At 39.7% G+C, this 21,624-nt stretch overlaps 1 protein-coding gene across 1 annotated transcript in view; it reads right to left on the bottom strand.

The window, feature by feature from the left end:
• LOC144790727 (uncharacterized) overlaps positions 1-19,473 on the bottom strand; it is a 58,241-nt gene extending 38,768 nt beyond the window's left edge. Inside the window, exon 1 of the mRNA XM_078665442.1 lies at positions 18,191-19,473. Coding sequence (XP_078521568.1) covers positions 18,191-19,473 — 1,283 coding nt within the window. The remainder of the gene's footprint in view (positions 1-18,190) is intronic.
• Positions 19,474-21,624: the final 2,151 nt, after the last annotated feature.

Genomic DNA, 21,624 nt, shown 5'->3' with positions numbered 1-21,624 from the left:
ATGAGTACACTCCTTTCGAGGAGGTGGAAGTACCACTTAAATTCCAAGAGCACCTGCTCTTGTTTAATGGCGCCCTAAAACATAATAATCACATCACCAGGCTCGGTCCATTAGGTAGACCAGGAGCAACATGGCCGGTCCTAGCCGGATACACACCACATCCAGACATCGAAGGAATGTCTGCAGCAGATCTTTTAATACAACTAAAACAATTAATAAAAGTACATAGACAATTAGTCCAATATATAATGCGGACTTCAACAATCCAACCAGCAATTAAAATTTAACAGCTGACCCCTCATCAGGGGAACACAAATAAAATTACACCACAGAACATACAGTCCTGCCTAGGTAAAGTACCAGCTAAACGGGAACAAATACCATTCTGGTTAGCACAAAAAATCACCCAAATAGAGGCGGTGTTTCAAGACACCACCCCGTTAGAAAAACACAGGATTCTGACTATCTGTCTTCCAATGGGAATCGCACCACACGTGGAGGACTGTGACACTTGGGGTACAGTCTTTGCTTCCATTTACACAAAAACGCATGGTGTTCCATCCATCTCGGTAATACCAGATGTGCTAAAACAAATTCAAGATGAATACGGTCCAGAACCCGCTTTAACTCTTGGTATGAAATTACTGAAAGACTTCAAGCAGGTCTCTGCTATATTACTAGCCAATATAAAGGGAGAAGCAGCAAACGTGGCGACCCGCCAAAGGTTAAAAGAAACAGATATAGCAGACCAACCAGCTGAAATTGCCAGAATTATAGAAAAATCCTATGAGGAACTAGGTAGAGATAGTTTAGGTGGAATACCAGTAAAACCCCAACTGATTGAAAGTCCTGAAAAAGTTTTTTTTTAAAATAATTTAACAACACAAAAAAAGAGCTGGGATGGAAACAAACAATCCAATCCTAAAGAAAAGAAATTCCAGTCCAGAGGAAGGTCTCCTCGGCGGAGAGAAAGATCTCCGAACCAAGGACGCAGGTCTCCCCAAAGTGAGCCCTCTGGGAAAAAATACAATCTTAGAAATAGGGATAATATAAAGAAGCCTGATAGATATCAAGAAATTGATACACGTCCCTCTCAATCTTTTCAGACTTCCTCGCAGAAATCGGAAAGAAGAGGACGATCAGAACACAGGGAAGAGCACGTCAAGTCCAAAGACAAGGAACCTGGGGCCACATGTATCAAGCTAATTAGCATTCGCAAAGGCCGAAATTCTGCGAATTTCGGCCTTTGCGAATGCTAATTAGACAAATGGTATGTATCAAACATGTTTGATGCAAAATAAGGAATAGCAACATTTGCTATTCCTTATTTTGCGATTGCACTTAAGGAATCGCAAATTTTGCGATTCCTTAAATGCAATGTATCAAACAAAAAATATGCAAAAAATGCCATTAAGTATTCGCAAATTACCACCAACTTCTAGTTGGTGGTAATTTGTGAATTCTTTTCAAAAAGCTTTTTTCTAAAAAACAAAAGGTGCCATATGACGCCCATACATGCCCTTAGGGTATGTATGCGCGCCATATGCCCCCAAATGTCTTTTTCAGGGGTGCAGCAGGGTGTTCTTGAGACACCCCTGCACCCTTGGAAAATTTCCTAATTTGCGATTAGCAAATTGCTAATCGCAAATTGCACTTTCATTCCTATGGGCCTCCTGGCCTATGGAAATGAATGGGTAATTTGCGATTAGCAATTTGCTAATCGCAAATTAGGAATGCTAAGGAATCGCTATTGAAAAGGGATTTTGTACATACATACCGTTTTGCATTTCCTAAATAGCGATTCCTTAAAATTCGCTATTTAGGAAATGCAAAATAGTTTGATGATACATATGGCCCCTGCTCATCTAAATAGGAAATTACAATTTCCAAAAAAGAAGGTAGCCAGTATTTTAGTAATCAACAATGCCGAGAATACTGAGGACACAACTGAAAAACGGAGAATGGGCTCAGACAATGCTAGACAGCGCAGCAGAAGTGAGCATAGCTTGCAAAGTCCTTATGATTCATCTGGAGACAGTGGACACGAATGAATACCTTCAAGTGGAAACTGCAGACACCAGAGTTAGCAAACCTCACAAAATATATGAAATAACTTTACGTATAGAAGGGGATAAGACAAGAAAAATAAGGGGCCTATTTTGGGATAATCTCTCCAAGGGCTATGACATCCTTCTAGCTGAACAAGACTGGCCACCCGAGTTTGTCAGGGAGTGCCCTCATGGCGAAGAAATAATTATGCCTGCCTTCTCAAATCATATTCCAATTCATAAAAAATACACACTTGCTAGGAAGTGGGCAGTAGCTCAAGCTCCTGCTTTATATAAAAATCATGTAGGATGGGATGAGGACTCTGCTCCTCACAAAATCCAGTTAAAATCACAACCTACTGCACAGAGACAGTACCCAATTAAGCAAGAAGCTAAAAAACAGGTAAAAGAGATCCTAGATCAACTTGAATACCAGGGGGTGATTGAAACTTGCACCTCACAAATGAACAACCCTTTGTTTCCTGTCTCCAAACCAGACAACTCATATCGTCTAGTTTTGGATTACAGACACCTTAACTCATGTTGCAAAACTTTTGCAGTACAAAACTCGCATAGTGCAGCACTAATGAATAACATAGTGCGCAAAAAATACAAAACAACATTAGACATCTCTAATGGATTCTTTTGTCAGAATATAGCACCAGAGAGCAGATACTTGTCCGCGTTCTCAATAAATGGCGCTCACAAACAATTCTGTCGGTTACCCCAGGGGTACAAGAACAGCCCAGGATTATTCTCAGCGAGAGTAACAGAGTTACTACAAACATATGATGACGAAGCATTATCTTATGTCGACGACATATACCTAACAGATGATGACTTGGATACTCACTTGAAGAGAGTGAACACCATAATACTTGGGTTCGCTGCAGAGGGTTACAAATTCAACTTTAAAAAATCTAGAATTGCCCATCTAACTGTCCTGTTCTTAGGATATGAATTATCAAGTGAAGGCAAAAGCCTGGCTGACAATTTCCTAGAGAAATGTACTGTACTCCAAGCTCCTAGAACACTAAAAAACCTACAGTCAATTCTAGGCTTCCTAAATTTCGGAAGAACATACATTGCAAATTACGCAGAAAGGGTCAAACCCCTTTATGATCTAATAAAACCAGATTTTAAAAGAACCAATTGGACTCAGATACACACAGAAATTCTGAGATCCTTACAAACAGACATGTTAATTAAAACAAAATTAGAAACACGTGATAACACACGCAATCTTGTGATTCGAGTCATCCCAGGAAGATGCGGATTCACATACCTGACCTCCAATGAGGGAGAAAAGGTACCGATTGCATTCAAAACACACTTGTACACAGAAGCTGAAAAGAAGTTCAGCATTAAAGAAAACATTGTTCATGCAGTTCAAACAGCAATAACTAGAGAAAAAGATAAAGCTGACGGTAGACGTATCACAGTCAGAACAGCAGAATCAGCTTTTGAGGCATTAACAACACCGTGTAATTTACCAACAACAGCATTGAATCCGGAATGGATACAATGGGTGAATTCAATTACAACGGACAGAGTAAAATACTACTTTGATCCAGAACTAAAGGAATTAAAAAATCTAGAATATGAAAGAACATTCCCTCTGCCAATCGACATTCTGCCATTACGACAGTACGCCTGTATAATCTATACAGACGGTCATGCTCAACCTCCAGGGTGGGGAGAACAAGCATATAACCCCACATGTGAAATCACAAAAGAAGTGTGGCACGGAGGGAAACTGAGACCTCTGCTAATAAAAACTCACTCAGTAGAAACTAATTCAGAAGAACAAACTGAAATAATAGCATTGAAAATGGCGCTAGATAATGCAGATCGCGAATTCCCGACACTTATAGTGTCCGATTCATATTACTGCGTCAAATCATATAACAATGATTTGCAGAAATGGATTCAAAACGGTTACAAAGATGACACAGGTGCAACAATACAGCAAAAACTGCTTTGGAAACAAATAGTTCTGTTAAAGAAAGAACTACCAAAGACTCACGTGATACACTCACTGAGTCATCAGCGTGATGGCGTTCACGTTGCAGGGAATTCATTGGCTGAGACAGCCACAGCGGTAGCAACTAAATCGGCTTCCGTAGCTAGAAAAAAGCGTACAGTGAAATAATTGACGGTGAGACAGTGCTGGCGGTGAAAACGTCATCAAAAGGCGACTGCTCAGCGTTACCGATCAATTACCCACTCAAATATACATACATAATCGATGCAAACTCCGTTCCTTTTGCTCGAATCCCTGGAGTGGGGGATAGAGTAATTCCAAACATGGACAGGAGAACTTTGTTAATTGTAGACGCACATATAGGTGAGGGTCTTAGTCATCTCAAACTAAAAGATTCTCTGGAAGAACTACAATCAGTGTACTGGTGGCCAGGCATGAGCCTGCAGCATCACATTTTTGTAAAAAAATGCCCGGGCTGCAACAGAGATCGCAGCGGCGAGAGGGACGGGGTAATACCATGGCGTTTCACTCAATAAGGGCTAAACAATAATCAGTAAAACCAGTGTAAATAATGCGTCCCATTAACAAACAAAGACTAGTTTCCACTTATAATGTAGACCCCAGCACTCGGCTGACGTCGGGACTGTTATACAAAGATTTGCGAGTCTAAATGGCATATACGCTAGGAGCATGCTACGTTTGACCAATGTTTTCACTTAGCCCTCAAGCTTGTGGGGAAGCATGGCCAAATGAGCATAGCGAAGCGGGATTCTTCTCACTTCCTTCCTGAGGGATACAGGATGGTGTAAAGAAAAAACCAAGGCATAAAGCTATCTATAACAGAAAGGATATTAGGTTCGGGAGCTGGGTGGGTCAAACATCTAATAAGTGTCCAACGTAGTCTAAACAACCTGCCAAGAAATTCTCTGAAGGGATTCAGTCCGTACGAATTGTTGTTTGGGACTAGGATGATGGTCTTAGATCTTGACAGTCAGACTTCAGTGGTGAAAGAAAAATGCTTTGATATCAAAGATCGTTTGGCTATTTTGCAGGACTTAAACGAAACAAGAAAAGACCTGAGCAACATAAAGTTGAAACAGCAGCCAACAACCACTGAAGAAACACCACCTGTCCCAGCAAGACCTGTCTGGATTCCAAAAGTCGGGGATCTAGTCAGAGAAAAGATCGCGGTAAAGAATGAATTTGGGCCTTCTTACAGGAAAGCAGTTCCTGTCTTGTCTATCAACGGGACAAGATCAGTTGTACTGCCGCCACTTGCTGGTAAAAAGGAGAACCGAGTTGTATCCAATGACCTGGTAAAACCACAATCATGTGGCCGATAACAAACAGTAGGCCAAGTGGACTCCCGATAAGTAGTAGAACACCAAGGTTTGCTACAAATACAGAGGTCCAAACTAAGAGGCTAATCACATTCAAAACGCCTACAGAACAACAACAAGGATTATGCAACAATGCATTGGAACTCAGACCTCTAAAAACCCAAATAAAAACATTTAGTAGAGACACACCAACCTACAATGAAGTAACAAATGAATATGCTGAAGCTGCAAGAAACAGTAATCCTGAAGCAATTGGAACAATTGACAGAACAGCGTCCGGCTACTTCATAAACTTCGATGATTCCTCTGAAGACCTCAGTGAATCAAAGACACAGCCATCAACAAAAACTTTTAATGATAAAGCTAAGGAACTTTTGAAAGAAACCTATCTGATTTCTCCATGGATTGAATTTTGGGTGGCCTTTGGTGCATTTATCTTCATACTTTGGCTCATCATGATACTATGCTTGGGACGCTTCATTGAGGGAAAATATGCTAAAATGGACACAGCAAGCCAGAAAATCAACTTGATCCTCAAGCCACACACGTCTTCACACGTCGAGAAAAGAGAACTTTCTTCAGTCAACTTCACAGCCAATCCTATACCGGGTGGGGTAGCATGGGACAACACTGACTATGAAATTTATGGTCCGGTTGAAATCCTGAAATATCCACACCAAATCAAGATCTCGTTGAGTGACTTTGTAAAACCAAGCTCATTTGCTGATGATTGGGACTTTGAAAGTATTAATGATATGATGTCTGACCTAGTGATGTCTGCTAAATTTACCAAACATGATTATTTGCAGGGTTCGTCTAATTATGATAGTATGTACTGTTACAACCACTATGGTAACCATTTTTTACATAAATCGGCACAACCTAGAAATGTTTTAAATTATAATCAATGGGAACATTGTGCAACCCCTCCAAAAGGAAGCTCAAGAACCTTTTATGACAAATATTCATACTTTTCAGGGTTCAACACAAGTAATGCTGAAACATTTTATTTCAAATTGTCAAATAAGACAGGAACAAAACCATGCTTACAAACACGAAATTGATATATTCTGACTCGTTTTTTGAACAAATGAATACATTTGGTTTTGATTATTGGGACAAAAATGTTGAAGTAAAAAGTGTTTGGGGTACAAAAGAATGGCAAGTACAAGGTATAGAATCATTGTTTAGAGCCTGCATGATCCCAGAACAAATTATATTTTTGAATGACACTGTTCAACAAACTACCTGTCTTGGCCTAGCCAAAATCAAAGACTTAAATAAACCGTCTATTCCAAAGCCAACTATGAACAGCAATAGCTCTACAGATGAAGAGATACACGTAAACTATATATTAAACCAAAACACAACACATCCTGATTGGAAACAATGGTTGATCTGGCCCACAGATACTAATAACTGTCAAGACAGATTCCTGAACAAAATACAGGGGTTCACATTGACCAGGCCAGACCCTAGATATTCCCAAAGACAACACCCAGGGATCATTACCACCTACAGTGTGGGCAAACTCTGCCTCCAATGGCTACAAACTTCCACACTGACAGAAATTAAGCAACACCTAACTTTACTTACTGATGGTGCTGACTTGCGTGATTTCATTATGGGACCGCGCAAACAGCGTCAAAAACGCTTCATAGCAGCCTCTGTATATGCAGCTTACAACGAGGCCTGGAAGATAACTCAAATTGAGACAGCAGAAAGTATACGGGAAATTGACCGTATTAATTTGGAAAAATCACTTTCTGTAGTGGACAATGGGTTAATGACTCTGTCCTCCAGAATCTTTTCATTGGACAGCATTGTGTCTTCAGCAATCGACATAATATCGCAAGACTTACTGTTGTTACAACACGGTCAGTCTCAATTGCGTTCTATTGTACAGCTTGGCTGGACGTTACAAAATCTGCGTTCAGGCTATGTGCCTTGGCGTTTAATTAACACAACGTCACTATTCAATATCTTTAACCTTACTGATAAACAAATCAGTATGGCACAGAAGGGTGCTGATTATACAATCCTGAGCATTGAGAAACTCGAGAGATTACCATTGACAATGTCAGAACGACCTGTCATTGAATGGATAATACATGGGATAATTAATATTCCAATATCTACTTTCAGGTTTCAATACTGCCAAAAATATATACAGGCTGGCATGTACGAAAAATTGGGAAAAGGGTACATTAAGTCAACATGGAACTTGCCCTATTCACATGCATGTGTCAGTAATAAAGGACAGAAAGTGTTTCTTAGTGGCAATAATTGTGCGATGTCACTAAGCGGTACACTTCTGTGTGATGGAATTAGTTTGCATGGAGCCTGTGAAGGGAACTCAAATAACCTTTCATGTCACCAGCTAGGCGCACCTGCAACAGAGATAGAACCATTCTTTAAAAGACTCTATAACGGGAGTTACATTCTACTTGTGGATCGCAGATGTTGTAGTCTTCTGCCCGGGATTCCTTATCTCATAACTACGACTGCGAAGGTCATGTGCTGTGGACGCTTATTGTTCCCCAGCTCCTTTCCAGACAGGGAGGCAAGGTCATGGCCTAACTTGAAAATTACTTCTATTCGAATTAATACTTTAAGCAGAATGAAAACAGTGCTTCTTCAGACGCCGACCAGGCTCACGTCATCAAAAGAAACGTATGATCTCCTAGTCGCAAGGACGACTGCAGAGATTCACTCATTGCTATCAACTAATTCCCCCATACATTTCGCAGAAATCCTGAATGAAATCTTAAATATTTCTGATACCAGTGGAGTCTCAAATGTATTTAAGACAGTATTTTCGATGGCATTAACACCATTCAAAGCCATACTGGGTATTTTTCCAGACTTCGTCCATTCGATTTTTGGCGGACTTCCCCTCATTTTGGGACTAATTGCAGGAATCCTATTCTTGGTCCTTATATTTCGTTATGGCAAACCATGTCACAGACAAAACACCTGCGACAAGGGAAGAAACAATCCGAGCCATTGGATACCGGGACCGGATATCAAAAGTCCTGGGACTTTCCCGGCTTAGAGACCTAAACATGACTTGGTTTCTTTCATTTCGACCAATTTGGCATCGTTGTCTTTTACCTGTATTAAGGTGCTTGCTGTGCGGAGAAGAATGCGTGTTGGACACCTGTCTGACGCTACAATCAGATGCGCCAATGGATGCAGAAACATTGTTGGGTCCGGTAACAGCTCATGCATTGTGCTGCCCTCAACGGCTGCCAATCCTGATGACGGCATTCGTGGAAACTTCACCACTACGATTGAGGGGTAGTGAAGTTCAAGATGAAAGCAGCATCGATCAGGTACGACCTTCTGTCAGCAATACTAATCAAAACGTCAATGGAGACAATCATGCACACGAATGCATGGTTACATCTTTTCCCGAGTTAGTGGAACTTTCACAGGAAGCTGTTGACAGCTTTTTCGACAGTCTCAATGATATGATGTTCTCACCAGAGCAGAAATAACGACTTTTGAGCAAGCTAGCACACGGCGTTCCAACACTCTGAATTTGGCCTTCAACTTTAATGATAAAGTAGCATGAACAATTTTCCCTCCAGTTCACGGACAGCAATTTTTTCAGCAGCCCCAAAATATTCTTACGATTTTTCGGGACACTTATCTTCTGCTTAAAGTAAGAACTATTCTTAGAGAACTAAATTTCTATTTTTTAGAAACTTTATAGGCATTAGCTGCCCGCTGGTATGTTCATAATTAATTTTATTCTGTGATGAAGTGGTCTCGAACCTTTTTTCTGTATTAAGAGCCATTTCATGTGTAATTCTCATATACGAATTAGTAATAATGTATACATATGCGTGATTACTTTAGCATTATTCTACAGCTTGAGTGCATATAGTACATGTGACTTTTTTTTGTTATTATTACATAATTTCGAAATGCATTATATGTATTTTGGGGTGGTAAGGTATACAAGATACTCTACAGTATGTTTTACTATGCCTAGATTCGTAAATATGGCCATAGTTAGCGTGGAGTGGGTGTGATGTATTCCTATAGGTTCTGTATCGATCCCCCTATTCCTGACCCTGTTCTGGTTAACAAGTTAACTAGCAGCCATCCCATGATGCAGAAACCGTTATCTGATTAAGCCACACCACAGCACAGGAACGCGTTATCTGATTAGGTCATAACGCTTGCCATCTAATTAGGCAAGCAATATTCCTCCAGCCCCTGATAAGGCATACGGAGTTCTCAAAACAAATCAAACCTATGACAACCTGGGAAAAACCCTGCGGCCATTGTTTTGATTTCACCGAGAACTTCAGCAAAAGAATGTGCTAACGACCAGTTCGTATGACATCCTTATTGACGTATCTATGTCCATCCTTACGTCAATCTCGGCACCTTACAGGTATAAATATTACCGATATTGCCTTAAGCAAACACACGCGGTGGTGACGAGATCGGAGCAGCCAGACTTGCCGAAGCCCAACACAGAGCGGACCCCGCTGGCGCAGCCCCGCCTTCCTGACGCGCTGAGAACGAGACGCTGCTTTCTCCTGCCGAGAAATCCAGCTCCGGCGCTTCCAAGCAGCCCTTGCAGGCAGCCTGGAATATCGAGACCAAAGACGAGAGATACCATCCCTCAACCATCCTAGATTCAAGGTACAGAACTGAATAACCCCTTGCAGAGAATTCTTGAGTCAGTCACTTGGCAAAACAAACTTAATTTAAACTGCTACTTTCTATTCCCGCCCACGTATTAGGCTTAGGTCAGGTACACTGGGGTAGGCGTAGTTAGAAGCACCAGTTGAGTACGATTAGTCAAATGTTTATATGTATGTATCTATTTTATCCATTTTAAACCACCATATGGCTTAGAAACCATATAAATGTTTTACAGTATTATTTTATACTTCTGCTTTTATTGTATGCACTTTACTTAATCATAAGTATTGCGATAATATCGATCCATTTCTCTTGTACGAGAAAAGAGACTGATCAATAAATAACATCTTTTATTGAACACGCCCGTCTCTTCCTTTTCTCTACAATCTGGTGAAACTAAGAATGCACGTACTGACTGAGTAAAATAAGTTGTCTTTTGTTTTCACACGACTCTAGAGATACACTCTTGATTAGGGGAGAGCAAAGTTGTCATGTTCTATGGTTGTCAGAAACTAAATCCCTTCTTGTCTATCCAGGGAGGTTCAACTCCTCCTTGCCTATTCGAGAAAGTTTCTAGTGAACTCTGAGCTAGCTGGCAAACCCAAAACTTTAAGTCTAATATCGACAATAGAAGAACTAGTTAACGTCTGGTCTAGGCCTATACTATTGAAGGTATTATTCCAATGCGCAGAGCCTATTGGGATAATAGGAACTACACTACAGGCTCGTCCAACCTTATTTTGGTTGAGAATCTGGAAAAATCCTGCAGCATCGTTGACAAGACAGATAATCCTAGATTGTTTGAAATGTGACATGGGGATGGACATACCATGGTTGGCCGCAGTTCACAAAAGTTTAGCTAGTGTGAACTTGGAACGCGTATTTTTAAATCCTTCAGACCTTAGCTTTATGAGTAGAAAATCCCTTCAAAAGACCCTATATGCATTGTATTAAAAAGTAAGACTAGCTACTGAATGCAAAAAAAACTCAGTGGCCAGATACATGCAAATTGAGAATGCAACCCCGGCGGTACCTAGATATTTGTTCAAAACAAATGACTGCTGGGAAATGGGCTTACTTTTCCGGCTAAGGACTGACACTATGAAATATTTGTTATCATTTCCTGTGGGTTTTACTACCAACCTCTATAGCCTACCCTGTCCCTGTAATAACCAACATAAACAATCAATGCTGCACTTTTTATTTTTTTGTTCTTATTACCTACTTCTCACCAAAAGATTCTTGATTCCTTACTTTAAAGTTCTACATGCTATTGACTATAAGGCAGCCTACGGGATGGTGCTAGCTCTAAACGATGATGATCTAACCTTTCGAGTTGGATCTTTTTTTTAAAGCAGCGGTGCGTACTCATAACTCTATGCACCCCTGCTAAATCATATGCACTTTATCTTATGCCTAAGTTCAATGTCTTTTATTGATTATCTAATTATGAATTACGTACTGTATTACTGGAGACCTATAATAATTTTTTCATGAATGTTTTTTAACCTGTACTTTTATGGATATGTTGTTTTTATCCGAATAAAGGTAATATTGATTGATTGATTGATTGATTACTCATGACATGGTCAGTGGCATCATTGATGACATCTCAAATGACATCACTATATATACAATATATATATATATTGTATTTACATTAAAATATACTTACTTTGTGGTGTAAAGGCATGTGTGGAAAAGGTATATGCGCTGTAAAGATATTTCATTGTAAAGTATTGCATGGCAAATGATGCATGATAAATGCATGCATTGCTCCATCATACATCCGTTGAAAAAGGCTACTTAAGTGATAGCACAGTAAGTGCTGTAGGCCCACTAGAAGCATTCAATTTGTAGGCCCTAGGTAGAAGTATTTTCACTTTACTTGGGACTTATAAATACATTAAATGTGTCAGGTGGGTGTAAGCCAACAGCACCATGTTTTAGTGTGAGAGCACCAGCACTTTAGCACTGGTTGTAAGAATTGATAAAGTGCACAGAGTCCTAAAGTCAATAAAAACAAATTCAGCAAAACAGAAGGGGTGAAGGCAAAAAGTTTGGTGATGATCCTACAGAGAGGTACAGCTCCAACAAATTCTTGTATTGCTTTCTGCACAAACAGGGTACTTTGTGTCCTCTTTTGATATATCGTGGAACATGTTATATTTAACTCCTAGAGGACAGATGTAATAAGATTCAATTTTCAAAAAGTGGTTGCAAAATGTGCTCCTTCTCTTAGTGCTCCCATTCAGATTTTGAGAACAGACCTTATACACAAAGAGGACGGTTTGCAAAATAAGGATTCATAGTGGGCTACAATTCAACCTACCTCAATATTATTGATCAGGTAGGGCAGAAATTGCAACTCATTATGATTGGCCACATTCACAGGGATGGTGGCCCTCAAGGGTCAGCATATGACCATGTCTGTGATTGTATTTAAAAAAACTTGAGTCAGGCACTCACAATTCACCAAACACTGCCCATCCCCGACTTTCCACCAATTACAAACAGGAAACTTTTTTTTTTTTTCCAAATTGCTCATTGATTTTCTATTTTTAGTGCACACAACAGTAAATCACATGCCACAAATCGCAAGGTACTTGGAGATGATACTCAACAAAGCTGTAAACTAAGCCCAATATTTCCTGTATTATTAGATTATTTTAGTATGTTAGTCAGACCCCCTTTTGCCACCATATACCACTTTTTCTACTCAAACATTTACGATGGTGTTTTTTATTTTGTCCTCTTTGTATTGATGTGTGTACATTTCACATCTGCCATTATATTTAAGAACTGTAAAACTCTGTGATATTAAAGTATTTTTTTATTGAGAATGATTAAAAAGTCTGCAATACACAAAGAAACATGTATATCCCTAAAACAATAAATGCAGGAAAATAAGAAAGTACTCCTTAAGATCATTATTTCTCCACTTACTGCATTAATTAAAAATAAGCTACAACACACACTTGGGAGTCTCCGTCACAAGATGAAAAGTAGGCTGATCTTCATGTCTTCCAGATCTGGGAGGCAACAGGACAACATGCACTCCTGATAATAGATGGTCATAGGTATCTTCGAGAAGGTACTCCTATGTTAATTATAAATACAAAGAGAGGGAATAACTATGGATGTAGATGGTTTCATCAGAAAATGCCAATATATTCCATAAAAAAGAAGGTCTTTTTGCTATAGAATTTATGGCATGAAAGCTGCTTTCACATTTTCATGTTGAGCTCATATGGATTAGGAAGCTGTAGCAGAATCTATCATAAGCAGCAGAGAGGTGCAATAGGTTCCTTTTGTATGCAAGCAGTAAATGAAATAGCTTTTTATCTCAAAATGTGGAAGTTGCGATGGAAATAGGTATCTGCGCCAGACTCTGTCCCCTGATTTCAATGTAAATTCCAGAGTAACCCCAACAAGTTCTCAGTTTTCTCATTACATGGAGGATTCTGCACAGAGGAAACATGTCCAAAGTGGAGGAAATGTGAATATTCACTTGTTATCATTTAACCCCCATTCCACCATGCATGGGAAATAGTGCATCAAGGATTTCTCCTTTGTGGTTTTACTGGCCACAATTCCTGCCCACCTCAGAATGACCAGTTACATACTTGGCTTACAGATTATTTAAGAACACAACAACATAAATCAGTCTTATCCTATAAATACTTTATTTCGGCCAAAGGCCATAAAAGATTTCATTGTAAAACATTGATCATAAAATAAAAATTGTTTCAGCCAAATGTTACATGATTTCAATAAAATTGCAATTGCAGTAAACCAGTTTCATTTAGTAAAACCTTTTTAAAATATACATGGAGTAATGTCTAATTATTCATACAGTCCAAGCTAAGTTTCAAGGTAGTAGATATCTTGGTCATTTGTACATCACAATTTTAGCCCCATTCTCTTCCTTATTAGACCCACTATGAATAAATATCTTGATAGCGCAAATATGACGTGTGGTAGGGTACTTGTTGTCAGTACCCTCAGAGCCTCTTGATGTTTTCCGAATCCCAACGAATTACATAGTGGTCGAATCCATTTGCTCCTTGCCCGATCATACGCCGGGCAAACAAACTAAATATGTGCAATGTTTTTGAAGTTGTTTGTAGGCCCTAAAGTGCGTTTAGTGCATAGAGAACAGGCAAGATCCTCCTTCCCCCCCATTTTACAGTATAGCTCTTGATCTGTAATGTGTTATATCTTAACTTTAGATACAGAGTTCTTGCTAGGACCGGTTGTATATGGTCAAGGAAATCCTCACGATTCGAACTTAACTTAATAGAAAGGAATTCACTTGTTAACCTTCCTAATCTTGGGTCAGAGTGGAGTGCCTTCAATATATACCCATACTAATATAATAAAGAGAGAGCCCAAACCTTTGAGGCGGGTAATCTCAGGAACCACAGCACCAATCACAACACCCAATACAGTGTTGGAAAGGGCAGTTGCAGCAGAAGGACATAGGCTATGCAGACGCCCACCATATACATTTAAAAGGTAAAAGAACCATGCCAGCAAAGCAGTCCCTTGTGGGCATGTCTGCATTGTGCTGTGGGCGTGTGCTGGGGGCCCTTCATGTATGTCTCATATCGTGTGCTAATCCCACCCTGCTCCCTTTAAAAATACCCCTGCACCCCATAATCATAACCCACCCTTACTCCATAAAATACCCCAACACCATTAAACACTAACCCATCTTAACCCTATAAATATACCCTTCACTCCAAAACCCAAACCTATCCCTAAACCCCAAAAATACCCCTGTACCCCAAAACCCAAACCTAGCCCTGAACCCTATAACTACCCCTGTACCTCAAAACCCAAACCTACCCCTGAACCCTAAAAATACCCCTGTACCCCAAAACCCAAACCTAGCCCTGAACCCTTAAAATACCCCTGTACCCCAAAACCAAACCTACCCTGAACCCTAAAAATACCCCTACACCCCAAACCCAAACCTAGCCCTGAACCCTAAAAATACCCCTGTACCCCACAACCCAAACCTAGCCCTGAACCCTTAAAATACCCCTGTACCCCAAAACCAAACCTACCCTGAACCCTAAAAATACCCCTACACCCCAAACCCAAACCTAGCCCTGAACCCTAAAAATACCCCTGTACCCCAAAACCCATACCTAGCCCTAAACCCTAAAACTACCCCTGTACCCCATAACCCAAAACTATATCTGAACCCTTAAATTACCCAAACACCCCAAAACATATACCGCAGTACCCCAAAACATATACCCCTATACCCATACTTACCTTAACCAAACATTAAAAAAAAAACATGCTTTTACCATTAATGCATTTACAACGAATTTTGTTGTAAATGTATGCGTGGTAAAAGCATATAAAATGTAATGCCTTGAGTTATAATGGCATTGCGGAGTCATAGTACTTTCGTAAAGTATGCGGAGTGATGGTATGCGGAAAGAAAGTTGCGGAATAATGGGTGTTTATTCTCCCCCGGTAAGTACATTGGTGGCACGGCGGCCGACATCTCCAGCAACATACTCATATTTTTTTCACCACCCATTTGAAAAATGCACAGGTCTCTCTCATTGTTGACCAGCACCGACATACACTTTTAGACAAACCTCCTGCCACAAGTTCTAGAATTTCGAACTTTAGAGCTGGCGAGCTACGTTCGAATTTCGCCATCAGCTCAACATCCTGTGATTCCAGGCAAATCGCTTTGTCTCCCCGTGCCTACCACAAATGAATGTGTTCTTCTGTAGTGTAAATTGTGCTCATGCCATGTTGTCGAGTTCGCGCTATACAATATTCCAAGGAAAAATAAAGTAAGGAAACTCGAGTTCACACACTACTGAACGCGCACTCTTAAGTGCATCAGCAGTGCACTGTGAATCGGAGCGTTTCACAGGCCTGTCACAGATAAGAAATGCTATCGAAACGCAATCCTACAAAAAACAATATACTACTGCAATTCATACCCGGACAACGTCGGGAGAGGCTGCTAGTTGCCAATAAATACGCTTTAGTTTGCCTTTGCAACTTGGCATTAAACTATGTGGTCTAGTCCAGTATGATTCAAACCCTAACTCAATCAGCCATTTCCGGACAAATCTTAACCACGGGAAGGTAAGACATGTATCATTATCCAGTAATTCGCATGCACCTTCTCTATATGCTAATAACTAGCAGCCTGTCCCGACGTTGTCCGGGGATGAAAACTAAAGTGTGTAATGTTGTTACAGATGAAGTATGTCATTATTGTAAGATTTCGCGGTAAACTACATTTTTAGTTTCATTTGAATGAGGATGTAGAATAAATTGATTTTGCACATTCCCGGTGCGAGAGAGAGCAACATATAACTGGCCATGAGTGAAGCACTCTTCTCGTAAGTCGATGCCTATAACTTTATATGTTTGACCTTGCGATTTGTTAATGGTAGAAGCAAAGGCAATGTTAATCGGGACTTGCAAACGTTTACATTGAAATGGTAGATCTGTAGGTATCATGGGAATGCGTGGAATGTGAGCTAACTGGCCTGCAGCAGGGTCAGATAGAATAGTTGCTTTAATGACATAAGGTAAAAGACTTTTAAATTGTAGTCGGGTTTCATTGCATAGATTTGGCGGATGTAGGTTTCGCAATAAGATTAATGGAATGCCAACTTTTATTTGGAGTACATGAGGTGGAAGTCCCGAAGGGTTAAGTGAGTTTAGGAATTCTTGAGGATAATGTACAGCGTCTCCAGTATCTAATACTGTGTCAATGGATTTATATACTTTTGTTTCCCCTGGGATTTGAAGTAGTATGTGTTCATTGATGTGGTTGACACTTGTGTTTCTGGGCGCAACTATAGCTCTTTCACAAATCCATTGGTAGTCTTTGTTTATAATATTGTGAACGTCTGGGTATACATGTTGTATGAGTTCCTGTAAGTTCGAGACAGCCGTCCCTAAATTTTCAATATTAATTTTATCATTTGTGGTGAGTAAATCTCCATTACCAACTTGTAGTAAAAGATCAGCAAAGAGATTATCTACACCTCCTAAATGTGTTCTCCTGTTAGTGCGTAAGGTAAGAGTTATTACGAAGTCCCATAGGTGTGATGCTTTTAAGCATGCTTTTAGTATATCAGCACGTGTTCCTCTTGGTACAACAGGAAGAGTCTGACGGAAGTCACCTGCAAAGACAAAAGTGACCCCACCCATGATTGTAGGACAATTTCTAATGCCTTGTAGAGTTCTGTGTACGGCGTCTATATATGCGCGGTGTGTCATAGTACATTCGTCCCACATATTAAGAGACACTTTTTGAAGCAGGGTGCCTAAGGGTCCGTTTTTGCGTACTGAGCAAGTGGATTCATTTTCAATGGAAACAGTTAAAGGTAGTTTAACGTGGAGTGTGCTGTTTTACCTCCAGTTAGTAAAGTGGCAGCTATTCCAGAAGATGCAACTGCCAGAGCCAATAGTCCTAAAGAGCGTATTTTTGCAAGTATTAGGTTGATTAAGTAAGTTTTCCCAGTCCCTCCTAGTGCGTCTAAGAAGAATATTTTTCCATCTTTTGTTTCCACACTTTCAACAATGGTGTTGTATGCTATTGTTTGATCGGGTACTAAGTTTGGTAAATGTTGTGCAACGTATTGCAGTAGGTTCTCTGTCTAGATTTCAAAATCAGTATGGTTGTACGGTGTATGTATAGTTCTATTTGTTTGCGGCAGTTTGAAATCTTTTAAAGTTTTTTCACTTAGTACATACACCGAGTCTTCAATTAGTATGAGACCCTGGTTAAATATGTCATTACTCATTGGTATTGATTCATCATTTGTTTCTTAACGCCTATTGTGTAGTATATCTTCACACAAATCTTTGTATTGGTCCCATAAAGTAAGAGGATCAGATGGGTTACAAAACAGCAGAATAGTAACAAACAATTCACGTAGTTTAGATGGGGAATGTGAAAGTGCAGCATCACCTAATATATGTTTCCAGTGTTGCTCGTCTACAATGAGTCCAAGTTCTTTACACGCTGCTTGATAGGTAGGCATTAGTTGTCCGCTAACCATTTAAAAGAGTGCTCAAAGCCTGTAGGTCCGCGAACATGTTGTAAAAGAATGCGTAAGTGGAAACACTCCGATTGGTTTGGGTGAATAGTGTACATTCTACCAAGAGCTGAGTCTTTTTTTACACCAGGGTGTCCTAATACTTGCTGTCCACGTTTTCGCCGTTTAAAACTTGATTTTGACCATGTATAGTATTGTGGTACTTCTTGGCATAGCAATGTTTTTGCAAAATTGTCGGTGGCACACAATTGGAAGAAGGCAGTAAGCATTGTGTGCGTTGGGTTCTGTGCTACATGTAGAATGTTCTTGTCATTGAAATAGAATCTTTGACCATTTTCAAGATGCACAGCTAGATGTGTGACAGTGGGATGGCGTTCATGAATGTGAAACTCTAGAATGCGCCACACTGCTTCAGAAGTGCTAATATACCGTCCATTTAGATATGTGTCTATTTCATTGTGTTTGTTTTCAATAGCAGCAGTTGCTTGATCAGAGCCTTTGTTAATATATTTGCAAATATATTTGATGGCTTTAACAGGTTGGCAGTATTCAATATTAATGTGAGCATTGAAAGTGCGACAGAGTAGTGGTGAATATGGAACAACCCACTGATTATTGACAGTGACTTCCTGTCCTCTAACCGTCATTGTGACAGTATTTCCACCATGTTCGGTGTTCCTCCTACGATAAATGGGGTAGCCGTTAACCCCAGTTTCTGTCTCAATAATGAGAGGGCGTGGGTATTTTTTGGTGCAAATCCCATTTTTCATACATGGTGAAAGAATGTTGTGTTCACCACAAGGACCATGTATCATGTTTTTCCTGACAATAAGAAATAGTTTTGGATCCTTAATAAGATCGGGCAGCTCTGCGGAGATAATGAGATCAACGTCATCTGCATTAATTTTTGGTTCAAGCCATAATAGTATGTGTACAGAAGGTAGTCCTCTCTTTTCCCATTCAATAGTAAATACGTAAGCTTTAGCAGATCCAAAGATACCCTGTTGTGTTAACAGTTTCATTAGTATTTTAACTTTTAAATTGAAGACCCATGCAACTATGTCATGTCTATCGCATGGTTTTTGTTTTGGGAACAGTTGATCTTTAATTTCTTGCCAGTCTGGATTGCATGTGAAAGTAATCAATAAATCTGGTCTGCCGTAGTGCCTGACGTATGTCATAGCATCTTGGGTTTTTTCGTGCATGTACCTTGGTGATCCAGTGAAGGTAGCTGGTAAAATAACGTGCTGTCCAATGTCTTGAGCTTGTACGTTGTGATCTTGATTGACAGCATCTTTTAAATTGATGTAGATGTCTGAGCGTAGTTGTTTTTGATTGTGCCTGATAAAGTCGAGTCTTTCTGTGATCATTTTGGCCATCATATCTAAAATGTATTGATTGAAGAGATTGCGGAACCAATGCAAGGTATTGAAAGTTGTATTTCTAACCATAAGAGTATAGGCATAGTACTGCATGCATGGAACAGTTGTGTTTGTTGCAGAGTTTCTTTGTGGTATATTGAGACAATAACCATCTTCACCTTTAGGGAATAGGATGGGGTATTGTAAAGGATCATAGGATCTATGTAATTCAGATACTTTGCGTAATACTCCCTCTCGGGTATGTAATACAATGTCGCGTGGTCCCTTGTCCTTATTGACTAAAAGAACTGCAACTTCATCGGTAGTTGGTGCATTATATCTTCCTGCATGTGTATTTGTTGGCCGTTTATCAGCATGTATAATAATGCGCAAATGTTCCTCTTGTAAATTCATTTCATAGTTGTACTTTAGTGAACGAATGTATGTGTTATGATGGTGCAATGTGTCTTCTAGTAGTTGTATAAGGTCTGTGTTCAAATTTGGCACCATGTGTGAGGGTGTGTCTATTTGTTGCTGTTGAGATAGGAAATATATTTGTAGGAACTGTGGTGCTTTCCCTTCCATTGGCAGCATACTTCCAATCAAGTGGTATAACTGTCCCTGTATTTTAAATGTCGGCATGAAATTTCCTTCCCTAACTTCATTTGCACCAAATGATGTCATTTGGAATAGAGTATTATAACGGCGTGTGTTTGTTAAGAAATCAGTAGAAAGTGTGTGAGTGCCATCCAGTAGTTGTCTAATGAGTGGCGGTGGATCTTCAATGTTGTTAAGAATTACTTTTCCTGATGATCAACAAAGGCCTTTAGGCTCTGCCTTCCATTTAATTGTGTTGCAGTGAGTACAGATATTGTCCATGTGTCCAATTTGTAAATGTGGATTGTTGCTGTAGTCATGAAGTGGGTTGTAGTTGAATGCAGATCTGAGAGTGTGTTGGTGTTGTACTCTATGTTCTTCTTGATGTGATTGCATAGTTTGAGTTGTGAAACTTTGGTGTTTTTGTATGTTGTGTGTCTGCAGTGTTTGATTGGGAATGAATGTGTCAGTGTCGTCTTTGTTGGTGTTGTTAGTGTTGTTAGTGTGTGTGGTATTAGAGGTTGTTGGCTGTGGAATACTGTTATGATGCTGTTGTGAATGTTTTGTATTTATTTTTTTGTGAAAGATAGAAGGTTAATGGTGCATCAATGTTATGTAATGTTTCCTCATTATTTGTCTGTGTCAGTCTTATGCGCTTGTTTGTTTTTGCGCGTTTTTTGTATGTAGTCCGTGAAAGATGTGTTTTCCTCTTCACCATATTGAAATGTATGTGTTTTAAATATTTACAAAAGAGAGAGTAATGTAGTTACGTTGATGTTCACTGTTCCTTTCCCTAATTGTTTTTGCGTAGTAATGTCACAATTGTCACTTTTCCCTCATGTATCTTAACGTCTGCTTTTGTAATCTGTTCATGTGTAATGTGCTCCTTATGTTTCTTGTAACCTGCACACTTGACACTGTTTCCTCCTGGCAGTTTTTGCTACCTCATGTATATTTTTTGTTCACAATTGTCACTTTTCCCTCATGTATCTTAACATCTGCTTTTGTAATCTCTTTACGTGTAATGTGCTCCTTATGTTTATTGTACCCTGCACACTTGTCATGGTTTACTCCTGGCAGTTTTTGGTACCTGATGTATTTTTTTGGTCACAATTGTCACTTTTCCCTCATGTATCGTAAGGTCTGCTTTTGTAATCTGTTCACATGTAATGTGCTTCTTATTTTTCAATTATCCTTGTACTTGTGTTTAGTACCTGTTTGTAAGTTGCACACACCACTTTTCCCTTGTAACACACAGTATGCTACCTCTCACATTTTGTATGCTGTTGATACTTGCACAAGTGCCACCATTGCCTGAGTAACGTTTATTCTTGTGCCTGAGTGTGCCTTTTGTGATGCGCTCTGACGGCCTCGGGTAAGCGCGGCGCTATATAAAGACGCCTTCGGCTTTAATTGAGTGCTATTGAAGTACGAGTCTGCGCTACATAAACACAGCTTTTTTAAATTGCCGCGCTATGTGAAACACGCATATGCTCTTTAAATACGGGTCCGCGCTATGTGAAAATATATGCTCTTTAAATACGGGTCCGCACTATGTGAAAACGGCTTTGG

The sequence above is a fragment of the Lissotriton helveticus genome, chromosome 11 (assembly GCF_964261635.1).
Source record: "Lissotriton helveticus chromosome 11, aLisHel1.1, whole genome shotgun sequence".
In the NCBI taxonomy this organism is placed as follows: domain Eukaryota; kingdom Metazoa; phylum Chordata; class Amphibia; order Caudata; family Salamandridae; genus Lissotriton; species Lissotriton helveticus.
This window is presented reverse-complemented; position numbering and strand designations above follow the sequence as displayed.